The sequence below is a fragment of the Bombus affinis genome, chromosome 3, assembly GCF_024516045.1.
Source record: "Bombus affinis isolate iyBomAffi1 chromosome 3, iyBomAffi1.2, whole genome shotgun sequence".
In the NCBI taxonomy this organism is placed as follows: domain Eukaryota; kingdom Metazoa; phylum Arthropoda; class Insecta; order Hymenoptera; family Apidae; genus Bombus; species Bombus affinis.
In genome coordinates this window covers 13,278,190-13,290,986 of record NC_066346.1, presented here as the reverse complement: position 1 = coordinate 13,290,986, position 12,797 = coordinate 13,278,190, and the positions used below count along the sequence as shown (strand labels likewise).

General features: G+C 30.6%; 1 protein-coding gene across 13 annotated transcripts in view; it reads left to right on the top strand.

Moving 5' to 3' along the window:
- Positions 1–12,797, top strand: part of LOC126914695 (protein scalloped) — a 333,396-nt gene that overhangs the window by 295,823 nt on the left and 24,776 nt on the right. For all 13 annotated transcript variants that reach the window (XM_050718988.1, XM_050718987.1, XM_050718994.1 and 10 more), the window contains one exon: positions 3,064–3,194. In XM_050718988.1, the coding sequence (XP_050574945.1) occupies positions 3,064–3,194 (131 nt within the window). The remainder of the gene's footprint in view (positions 1–3,063; positions 3,195–12,797) is intronic.

Here is a 12,797-nt window from a genome sequence, read left to right as displayed (position 1 = left end):
ATATCTATAGAGTTAATACTAAACATTAACTTGCTCATATATATTTTTCATTTGTCGCAGCAATGACGTAACTGAAAATTTGTAGTTTTTTAATTTCTTAGTTACTTATACACTCATCATTTGAGTTTGTACTTTTCTGTGACAATGAAAAACTTATTCATATATTTCTTTAATAAAGATATACAATCCAAACAAGAAACGTAGTTCGCATTAAATAAAACTGTCTTAGAAGTCAAACTAATTAACTCTATTTATTGTTAATACTTTCCCAGTTTCATTATGTAAATATATGATTAATATTCAACTCTGAAGGAGCAAATGACTTGCTATATATAATTTCTATAATATTTATAAATTTATTTATCACAAAATATAACACAAGTAATGATAAATTTCAAAAATTTTAAATTTTAAAAACTGTGTGTGTAATATCATTTCTTTTCTCAAACTATGGAGTTGTGGCTTCCGAACGACTCAAATGATAAAAGACTAAGACTTTTGGCGAGGTTCAATGCAGAAAAACGACGAGCTTTCGGAAAGAACTAGTTACTGATGAAAACTGAAGGTGTAATCTTTGCCAACTAGTGGAATTCATGAAAGGGCGCGGAATTGATCTCGATGCATTTGAAAGTTTCCTCTTTTTCAGGTTAATTGATTTGAGTTTATAAAGCAAATGGGATAATATTTCTATTGAATTTTCTTTAATTAAGAGCATAGTTTTTTGAAAACTCCTTTTATGTTTATCATATTAATTGAATATGAGATTAATCCTTAACTGGTATGATTGAATCATGAATTGGATTTGAGTTAAGTTACTTAACACTAATGACCAATTTTAAATTCCCGATTAAAAATTCTATAAATTCAGTGTTGTCACTTTTCCTCATTTTACTTTTCGCAACATTTCCTATAATATGCATGTATTCAATTTGTCGATATCTATCTTTTTTTCATTTCTTCTAAAAGACATATTACATACACGCATAAGTACATATATGTACTTACCTACTCACGTCTATCGCGATCGGTTATTTGACCGATTGAAATTTTCATATTGTATTATAAATAGCGAGTATCTTAGCAAAAAGGGAAAAAGCAAGACGTATAGAGGAACATCGATAGATTCAACTACAATTTCTTACATACGTAAGATGTGTTAAATAAAATGTTAAAATAAAACAAAATAAAATGTTAAACGATAATAAAGCCACGGAGATTTGTTGTAGATGCAAGAAATATATTTTTGGAAAATATACACTGGACAAATGCTGGACAATGAATTATGCACTTTATTGCTAAAAAAAAACAAAAACAATTAAGATAGTGAAACTATTAAACAGCAAAAAAGTAAAAGAAGCTGCACGAATATTATTTATTCTTCCGTCTCTAAAGTTATGTAAATGTTATTTTACTTACTGATCATTAATTTTTAGTTTTTATTTATAATTAAAATGGAAAAAATAATAAAATTTTAATTTGTTATCTAAATATTATTTTTTTCTTCTTATTGAACGTGCTAAATCCAACTATTACTTACATTCAGTTCAAAAAAACATAACTTTTAATAAAATTAAAATACTGATATTTAGCCATGATCATTTGACCGATTGATTCGATAGTAATAGGCATGCATATATAAATTGTTGATAGTTTTAGTACTAATTTTAGAATATTTCATTTCAATGTTATATTTCAATATAACATATATAACAATATAACATTCATTCAATACTTCAATTCATCATGTTAATTAGTCTTGATTGATGAAATGAAACGAATGAAATTTTAACCATGAATTTTTATTTTTATTAAAAGTGAATGGAAATATTTCTCTTAATGGTTACATAATGTATTATGATAATGACATTGAGAAATATTGTAGAAATTTTTGGAATTGTGTACAAGTTTATGATGGTAAAAGAATTAGGATTGAATATAAATGATCAATGGCTTGCCTATGAGGGTTTTATTTGTATTCTGTATGTTAGACGATAAATCTTTATTACCTAAAATGCAGAATATAGACGATAAATAAAACGATGTACGCTTAACTGAAATAATTAATTCCCCAAACTATGACTACAGAAACAGTGACTAAACAAAGTACAATCGAATCTCGGTAACTCGAACCTCAAAGGAAGAACTAAAATCTTGAAGTTGTAGAAATTCCGACTTATCGAAATTTTAGAGTAAAGGAGGTTTAACGAACGAAACTTCGACATACAGAAGCTTTATATGAAGGCACAATTACATTCACCTTTTCAGAAAGCGTTAGAATTTTAAGATTCTTATTAGAACTCATTTTATTCAATGTACATAAGTTCAAAAGTAAAAGACGTGGGAGATGAGAGCAATTATATGTTCTATTGACAAAAAACGATTAACTTCCATGTATATGCACGTAGCCGAAAATCAAAGAAATAGGTATACGGCTTGTGTCGTCTTATGTTTTCCGCCTTATGTTATATTGAGACAATTTTAACAGTTGGGAAACAAGGATACAATATCGAATTGCAGAAACAGGAGCGATAGAAACTTAACTTATAAAGATGAATTTAGAGTTGTAAAAGTCTGACTATTCTAAACTCGAATTATAGAGGTAAAATAATGCAGATAGCATATAATTCGAATTAAAGTAAGTTTTATTTCAACTATTAGAATTTTTCATAGCGGAGTGGAAGGGAATAGGGAAAATTGTAATCTTCTTATAAAAATTTGACTTATCGAGGTTCGACTTCGAACATTTTCATGGTGTCAAATTTTTATAATCATATGAAAATGCTATTACATCATAAGAAATAATATATGTATCTATACATAAACGCAGTTAATTAATATATAAATGCTATAACAAATACGAGTGCCGAATGATGTGTCGATACCTTTTACAGCCACTGTATGTCATCTATAACTGTATGATCCAACGATACTACCTGAGAGTTAGGATGATTAACTCTAATAATTTAATTATTACTTTAATTCACATTTTCTATAAATTTGAAATGAGTCAGAAATGAAGAACAAATGCAGTTTTCTAATCGCTTATTTTTTGGTATTTTTCAGGTCGAAACGAGCTGATTGCTCGTTACATCAAATTGAGGACAGGCAAGACGAGAACGCGAAAGCAGGTCTCTTCGCACATACAAGTGCTTGCTAGGCGAAAACTTCGCGAGATCCAAGCGAAACTCAAAGTGGTGAGTATCTAAATACCACTTGTACCATGTGTTTTTTTTACACTTTTATTTTCATTTTCCGTTCATTTTTTCATTTATATATATCTATACCTAATAAACGCGTTACAACAATATCAAACATTTTTATCGACACTTATATACGCTTTACAAAGGTAAAACGTTATCATTTTGTTTAAGCAGTAATAACAAAATTTATTATTTCTGATTGTTTAAAAATGAATATTCGTATTACTATTAAATTGTAGTATTATTTTTGAAACGAGAAAATATAATACTAAAAATGATTATCTTTGTTTGTTCAGAGAAATTAATAATAAAAAGTATCATTTTTATTTGTTTAAGAATTATTAAAAATTATTATTTATATTATCTGGCGATGAAACATTTGAAACATAATTTTGTTTAGCTTTATACACACTACCACTCATAAGCATTCGAATATGTGGAAGTTAAATGTGAAAAACAGAAAAATAATATTTGATATATGATAAATTTTTAGAAGACTATTGTACATTAAAATTATCTATTGCAATATTTATGAATAAGATGTTCGAATTAAACATCGATTTATGGATGTGTTTAAGAGAAGAAACACTGCAAAATAAGGTGAAAAGTAAAATTATTTTGACAATTTTGTTCGAGCAAACAGTGCAAGTAAATTGATTTATGTTTTGCCTTGATGTATTGAAATGTGACAAAAATTGTTGAACCAATTTTATCAATCTTCCTGTTATATTTTTTTTGGAAGGGTATGCTGCAGCTTTTACATTAACAATAGTACATAATTAATGTGAAATCAAAACAAAAATATTTAAGAAATATTATATAATCTAAATCCATGTGTGTCGCAGGGCATGTGAGGAAAAATCAATATCTTAGGATAAAAATATACAGCCCTTTTTAAAAGAAAACATTAATAAAAAGAATATCCTTTAGTGATTTAATTAAGTTGTCATTACTCTTTTTACTATACCAGATTTATAAAAAAAAACAAGGAAGCAGAAAGTAATAATTTATAAGAATTATATATAGATATATATAATTTGTAAAAATTTATTTATTAAAAAATAATAACAATTTTTAACCTTAGATTTAGGATGTTTACATTGAGTAACGCATTGAGACATGGAGTATACTCTAAATAATGGATCAATTATTGCTTCAATGCATGACATTTCTATAATTTACATACAAAAATCAATCTTTCGCATTATAATGTTTTATAATAGTTACATAACGCTATAATACCATTCAGAAAACAAACAATTAAGATAATGAAACTACCTATAAGATAGTTTATAAAAATTAATGAAGCTTTTAAATATTTCTGAGCAAAAACAGAGACGAAGAATGTCTACACGAAACAGAACATGTTTTATAACATATAGATCATATTTCAATTTTATAGGAAAGAAATTTTATGTGAATTTAAAATGTAATGATATTTAACATAAAGGAAACATTTTTTATTCAGTTTTCGTACTATAGTAATTAATCCTGTTAATATTAAAAATATCCTTAGATTTTACAAAACTTCGTGAATTTATCAATTACTTAAGAAATGTTTTATTAATTCGAAACATTATTCTTCTTTTCAATTATGTCATATGCATTAATACATTGTTGGCCGGAAACATATCAATATGTATTGTGTTACCTGAATGTTGTTAAGCGGAAACATATTCCGACGTATTTAGAGAAAAATATGCAGTTGAAACCACCGTACGAAGTTGTTATAATGTAAAATTCATGAAGTATTTATCATTCATCTTCTATCATATTAGGTTTTCTCCTACCCTTTTATGTACACAAATTATAATATTATAATACTTATATAAAATTATTATGTTATGAAGATAATTACGTTATCATTTAATTTTCAAAAATGGCGCATTGCGAGTTTTTTGGTGAACAAGTTTCCGGTCAATTTTATGCAGATACTTTAATTATCCGAATGACAATACTAGTGATTCGGAAGATGATAGTCATTCAGAAAATATATAGTTCTAATTCACTACGATATGAATATTAGACTACTAAAAAGATGTAAAACCTCTATAATCGATTCTGATACTGAAAATGAAAATGGCACTCACGATGCTGGAGAATGCTCTTTTGCTTCCATTGAAGATTGAATTGAAAATATTATACAGAAATTAAAATTGCATAAAAAATAAACGATCACAGGCTATTTTGCACAAATACTCCGGTCAACAATGTGTTGAGCAAGTACTCTCTTTTATATAGATATCAGAAAAATTTATAAAAATGCATTTATTACATTTTTCTTCTGTCATTTTCATATACAATTATATGACTTTAATATCTAGTTTTCGAAAACAGCACATCCACGCATATGACACTCGATATTTTCAATTTTTCGCGTCAGCTCGTTCATTTCTCTTTCTCTCTCATTCTCTCTCTCTCTCTCTCTCTCTCTTTCTCCCTCTCTCTCTTTTTCTTTCTTTTTCCTCTCTCTTCTACCTCTTACACAAATTTTTCTTTTTCATTTGCACCCGCAAACGATTCGGGTTGCTTCAGAATTAATTGTCAATAGAGAATTCGTTCGATCAAGAACGGCGTACAGGGAGGTTTGTAGCGGAATAAATCACGCGTAAAAATGAACCCGGGCCCGTTTAATCAACAGCTGAATTATTAAAGCGATTTGGGAACAATTGCGCGGCTGTTAATAAATCACAGAACGCTGCGTTTGCCGCTTTCATTCGGCGATGAGGACCGTCGATATAAATCGGAGGAAAACAGAGAGACAGAAAGAGAGAGAGAGAGAGAGAGACAGACAGACAGACAGAGACAGAGACAGACAGACAGACAGACAGAGAGAGAGTCATGCAACACAGGATTGTTCGTACAGGGAACAGTCGATAGTGAATGCACAAATATAAAAAGAAGACAAAACGAACGTGTAAATTAAGCAATTCGACCATGTTTTACGCAGTTAATCAGCACTAACGTATAGAGGCACGCATTGCTGAAGCATGAGTTTATTTCCGGCTTCGATGTATCTGTCACGAGACGGTGAAAAAAAGCAGTTAATTTTAACTGAAAGGAATTTGTTTGGATACGTGATTTTGGAGAATTGATTTCGTTTTCATAATGAAGACAATTATAGGGAATAAATTATCATAAGAAATTAATAGAAATATTATTATAAAGAAAATAAAACAATAAAAAAGGATTATAAATAATACAAAAGAAGAAATGAACAAACAATAGTTAATTTTAACACAGAATTGCATGATTTTAGAATCGGTTTCGTTTTCATAATAGAGGAACAGTTTGTCTTAAATTTAGTAGCTGTAAAAAGTTTTTGGAAATATGGTTATAGAGGAGATTTATCATAAAAGAGAATCATTACAGAAGGTGCTTTCTAGTATATGAAAAAAGTGCAAAACGTGAGAAATGTTTAATATTTCAATATATCTTAAAAAATGGAAAACGCTAAATAGTATATCATACGCATTAACCTAATGCAAAAGATCTATTCACAAAATACTACGGATTTTATTTATGGAAAGGTAAAAACAAATAAAAATCATAAATCTTTTTGTGAAGCTATAAATAAATCTGACTACGTTAATTAATAAACCGCAAAAAATGGGGATCAGAGTTACAAGTTGTCAAAAAATTTCAAAAAACGTCTGGTGTGCACATCGAAACGCTTGAAGCTTTGTCGGAATTACAGAGCGACTGCATCTGGTACTGCAGTGGCCGCATACCGCGAGCATTATTCAGAGAAGCACCCGGTGGCAGGACAGGCCAGTGTGTGACGTAATTTTCTGGTTTCCGCGTTTCACGTGGGGTGTGAAACACCAGTCGGTGACCCTGCTTATGTTAGCCAACCGGAGGCCGATTTATTCCGCGAGAAAAGAATTTTTAGGCACAGTGTTTACGTTTCCTGTGGTCACACCTTATTTAATTTTCTACGCGGTCGAGCGGCCATTAAAGACCATTCGCGGCGAACCGTACCGTCGCCGTATTTTTTCCAAAATTCGCCAACGTTCTCTTATCAAAGTTCTCTGAACCACTGGAAACGACACCGTTAACTTCCGTGGAACGCTAAAATTCTCCAAGTTTGTGGTATGATATCCTAGAACAATTGAAGAGTTCGTAGGATTTTTTTTAGAGGATTATATGGAAATTGCCAATGAATAGCTTTAAAATGTTCGTTTATTGTTAAAGATAAAATGAATTTAAAGATGAAGCAAATACAAAGAGCTATGTTAGAATGAGTTAATCGATTTTAGAATCTTTCTCGTTACATGAGCTCATTTTAGTATACATTGAACTAAATACATAATGTGTGTTCAGTATTTAGACATAATGTGTTCTAGACACAATCTATGCGGAACAAAATTATTATCTAATACAAAGATTTAAATGGGGAAGTTTTAATATAAATGTAAACATTTTACTAATTTTTTCATACTTTATCTACAAAATTTATGTAATTTGTATACTTTATATTCATTATTTATACTTACATTAATTAGCTTCCTCACTATATTCTCACGACTTATGACTGAAACTACATAATACAATAATTAATAGGAATATTTTTTAGTTATCAAATAAATAGAGACAATCAATAAGTAAATAATTGAATCGAACTAATAATTTTACAAACGATGACAAAATAGATTCATTCTTATTATTTACTCTATATATTTATAGTAATGTAGATATAAGAAAGTATTCATAGTAATGAAGATATAAGAAAATTGATAGTATCAAATCAATCGATAAATTTCTTTCCATGTTCGTTATTGTATTCTAATTTTACTCGTAAAAACTGATCATTATAGCATCCATATGTTTTAGAATCTTTCGTTGTAGCAATTCCTACTGTATCAAGAACGTGATTAGTAAGTAAATATCTACATTTTTGATGATTTTCTAATATTAATGTCGTTTTATGATTAAATAGAAGAATACAAATAAAGAATACAAGAAATAGAAGAACATACATCGCATTAATAACATATTTAATAATAAGACAAGTGAAATCTTATGAGTAAATTGTACAAATTACAAATTAATCTGATCATCGTATTTGACGAAAAATGATAAATTTTAAAAACGAATTCTATATAACCTATAACTTGCATCTTATTAATTTAATGATATTTATTAATGTTATAAGCTACACAAGTTTATGTCTCGCAATAAGTAACTCTCCATTCTTCCTTACTTGAAATCGCCGACAAAGTGAGAGAGCCGGGAATGAGTAAGAGGTTCGTACAAGCGAAAAGCTATAAATTTGCATCATTTATACGCTCTTTTATGATTTGTCCCTATCTGGAGTCTCTCGCTCATTCTCCGTGTTCTTTCTTGTTCCGTTCGAGAAAAAAGGCAAACCAAATAGTATACCTGTCTCATATATTTGCCTCGAAATAAGTAATTGTGTTGCTTCCGAGGGAAAGCTGTACATTTCTTTAATTACACCTTTTTACTACAATGCTTTGAATTATTAATATTCATAAAAAAATGTATCTTTGAATTTTGGTGAGTTGACTTTCCACATCAAAACTGATAAAATAATGATTAAAGTAAGGACAAAAGTCTCCAGGCCCTGTTTGCAATCGTACACTCATCTGATTTTTATTCACGTTTGTACTGTACGGTTAGCAATGCATCAAAAATGTATCTAAGTGATATCATACATTTGTAAGTGATGTATGTATAATAGTTTGGAGATTAAATCATTGTATTGCACTTTATTTTAGAATAGATCATTTTAGCCTATATTCTGTATTCTGTATCTGTATGTCTAACATATAGAATACAAGTTAACCCTTGATAGTTTAACATATGATCAACCTTAACTTTTTACTGTTATAAACTTTTAAACAATTCTAAAAAATTCTATATTTATCAACATCGTTATTATATTAAAAAATTATTAAAACAAATATTTCCATTCAATCCATTTTCAATAAAAATGGAGATTGTTTCGAAGAAGTCTATACCAAAAGGTCGTGTAATTCCGATCTTTTCACTCATGTTTTTTTTTTTTGTAATATCTCGAAAATTATAGCCGAGCGATATTATATGTATGTATATACAAAAGTTGTTCAAGATGGTGATTTTGACGAAAATATCTCAAAGTTATTAAAATGAGTGAGGTGTATTGTATTCTACATAATTATGCGAATTCAATCCAACCTGTTGTATTCTCCGATGACTCAATGATACTAGTTAAAAGTTAGATCGCATCAAACTGAAAGCATTAAAACAATTAATTCGTTTCATCCTTTTTACGTATTTTGGTTTCAATAGACTTAATAGATTAGTCGCCGTATACGAATTTTTCCAGGAAGCACATTCTTCGGAGAATCAGGCCGCATCATCTATATCCCCCAAAATAATCCTGCATCGAGCATTATAGTATAATTGATTGTTGCGGTGTAAACGCAACTCTCTCTCTCTCTCTCTCTCTCTCTCTCTCTCTCTCTCTCTCTCTCTCTCTCTCTCTCTCTCTCTCTCTCCCTCTCCCTCTCTCCCTCTCTGCTCTCCCAATAACTGACGATACATCCAAAAACGGGCGAACGGCATTTCAGAATGTCGATAAACATGTCCAGCCCGTTACCCGGGCCAATCCTGCATTCCTCGCGTGTATTTGCGCGATGAGGGGCTGGCCGCGGACAGGGACAGAGCGATTGTACCGTGACAGAGCGATTGTACCGTAACAGACAGAGAACAAGCGAAAATTGAAAAAAAAGGAGGGTGGAAAAAATAGAGAAAGGGAAGATGGAAAATAAAACAGAAAAAAAACGAGGTGGAAGAGAAAAAAATAACACGAGAACAGCCACCCTCTCAATTAACCGAATTGATTTTCTACTGCAGATTCGTCGGTAAAGAACGGTCCCGCGGAATGAAATGGATTTTTCGCATGCAGTGCGCGCCCGATTTCACGATAATAATTTTTCCCTCTCTATCTGTCTTTATCTCTCTATCGTATCCTTTCTTTCTCCCGTACATTTTCCTCCTTTTTTCTATTAAATTCGAAAATTCGTTCGTCTGCATTCCTTTCAAAGAAATCGCACCGTGTGCAAAATAGGAGCAGTACCTATACATTTTACATATGTATAAGGGCGGTGTGGTCGATTTTTATGTGAAGTATTGTATGTAGTTTTCTATGTATGCGTAATTGAATTTGCGATTATGTGTATTCGTGAATGTGACGTGAATGAGTGAAAGTACTCAACCATCTGATGAATAAAAAGAAATAAGTGGTTTTTAGGCTTATAGTGGCAAATGTTTAAAGTGGAAAATGTTTACGTGTAAGTTTAACTAATTATATTATAAAAAGTTTTATTTCTGTAATATAGGATTTAAATATACATTTCTTGCAATTCGAAGCATTACAAATATATAGCGGGTTTCGAATTTTTATTTTAAGTAATAATTATAAACTAAAAGTAGAGTTAGTTTTTAAAACTGCCAGAATAGCCAAGATAACCAATTTGAAATTTTTTTTAGAAATGTCGTAAGTTTACAACGGTTTGTAGATTATTGCACTTTTAATTTAAACGATTTTTCGTAAAATATATAAACAAAAGCTGCAAAAAGAATTTTTAATACTTGAAAAAAAATTGGATATAAATTGAAACGAGAAGTCACACATACAAATATTTTTTTCATATGTTGTTGAATCTTGAAATATTTTTTAATATTAGAAAAATACGACTGAGTCGAGAACGACTAAAATAATGCAGCGAGATTAATTCCTCTGGTGTAAATTTTTATTCTTTTAATGGTCCATCGATAGTTACAACATTAAGTTTATAAAGACTTTCATACTATGAACATAATATTTCATAAAGATGAAATTCAGCTCATAACTTGACATACGTGTTAGAGAATAAAATTTGAAATATTTTATAAGCGTACAGATTACTATCACCTGTAAATCATTGACCTGCTAGCAAAACTTTCGTAGGTGCTATAGTAAGTTCGCCATTCCACGGTTATAGTGTGACGTAATATTTAAAAGATTCTTTAAGATTGGGGCCTACTGTTTGAAAAAGTCGTTAATATATAACTTTTGATAAAAAAATTGAAGATTTCATTTGTTTACGTAACCATATCCATACTTGTAAATTTTAGTCCATACCCCGTGTGGGGCAATGATTATACTATTATGCCTAATTATATCATTTTATCATTGTATTATCGTCAAGTACTGTATTTATGCTTATACTTATTTATAAGTGCAGATGTCTTTTACAGACATCAAACTGAAAATTGTCAATTCAATATAAATATTCCTTGCTTTTTAAATAAAAAATAGTTTACACAGATTATACAGTAGTTTGCAATACATGTACGTATTTGATTAAAAAGTTAGATATAAGCAAATAGTACTTAAAAGCAAGTTTACCTATAATTGAGTATCATGAATGGTGAAAAATCGGAAGCAAGTAAACCTGAAAAGGAAATTATTGCTAAATTATACAAGGAAAGAAAATCGCAAAAAGTAATTGCGGCTTATCTGAACAGAAGTAAATCAGCAATTCATTGCAAAATAAGAGAATACAATAGTGATAGAAATATTACAAATAAATCACGATTTGAGCGTTGAAAGAAATTAACACCAAGGGTAGAAAAGACAATCCTTCAAAGGTAATGAAAAATTCATATATGTATATCTGCACTGGAATTGGAATCAATGGTTACTATAATTATGTCAAAAAATTTTATGGAAAAATCGAAAGAATACGAAGAATTAGCAAGAAAAATAACCTACCTTTGAATACCTTCGTTATTTGCTGTAATTCAAAACATTTGCCTGCATCATTCTTAACAATTAGCCATGTCACTACGTCACGCCAGAGAAAATTACTCAAAATTCTCAATGCGAGAATTGATTGTAAAATACTAGTAAATAAAAAAAAATCATTCTTATCAAATCAACTGGACCCTCCAAATCTCACTATAATACAAATAACAACAAAAACTCAACCAAATAACTAAATCAATCAATAAAAGGAAGCGACAATTCAATCTGAACCAATGCAGCAGCCGATTCCACAAAAATGGTGTTCCCTTGCTACATATAAAAGGATAGAAGAGAACAGAGAGAGAGAGAGAGAGAGAGAAAAAGGCAACAGGCAAAAGTTCACAGTTTTTCACCGTACACGTTGACCGAAGAGAAAGGCTTTATCGCTGTGCATTGTTACGCGGCACGCTTCATTTCGAATGGGCAGAGCTTGTAATGGCTCTTCCATTACGGATTTATGAACGAAATTGAAAAGGCCTGTACCGGGTTGAGGGGTGGAGGAACGTGAGAGGGGATCATGGAAGGGTTGGTACACGCCAATTTCCCGGATATCACGGGAACGAAGCTCTCGCGTTCGCTTCGTCAGCAATTTTCGACAGCGCGGGGGTGGCGCTGATTAAAACGACGGCTTTCCGATAAAAGCACAAAATTCCCGCGAATTTCGCGACCCAAAACCAGCCTTGTTTCTGCAATCAACTGCATTGCCGTTTCACTCGATAGCGATCGATGACATCAACCGCGCTCAGGACGGGCTTAAAACAGCGACAGAACGAAGGGGGCGAGGGAATGGGGATGCAAGGGGT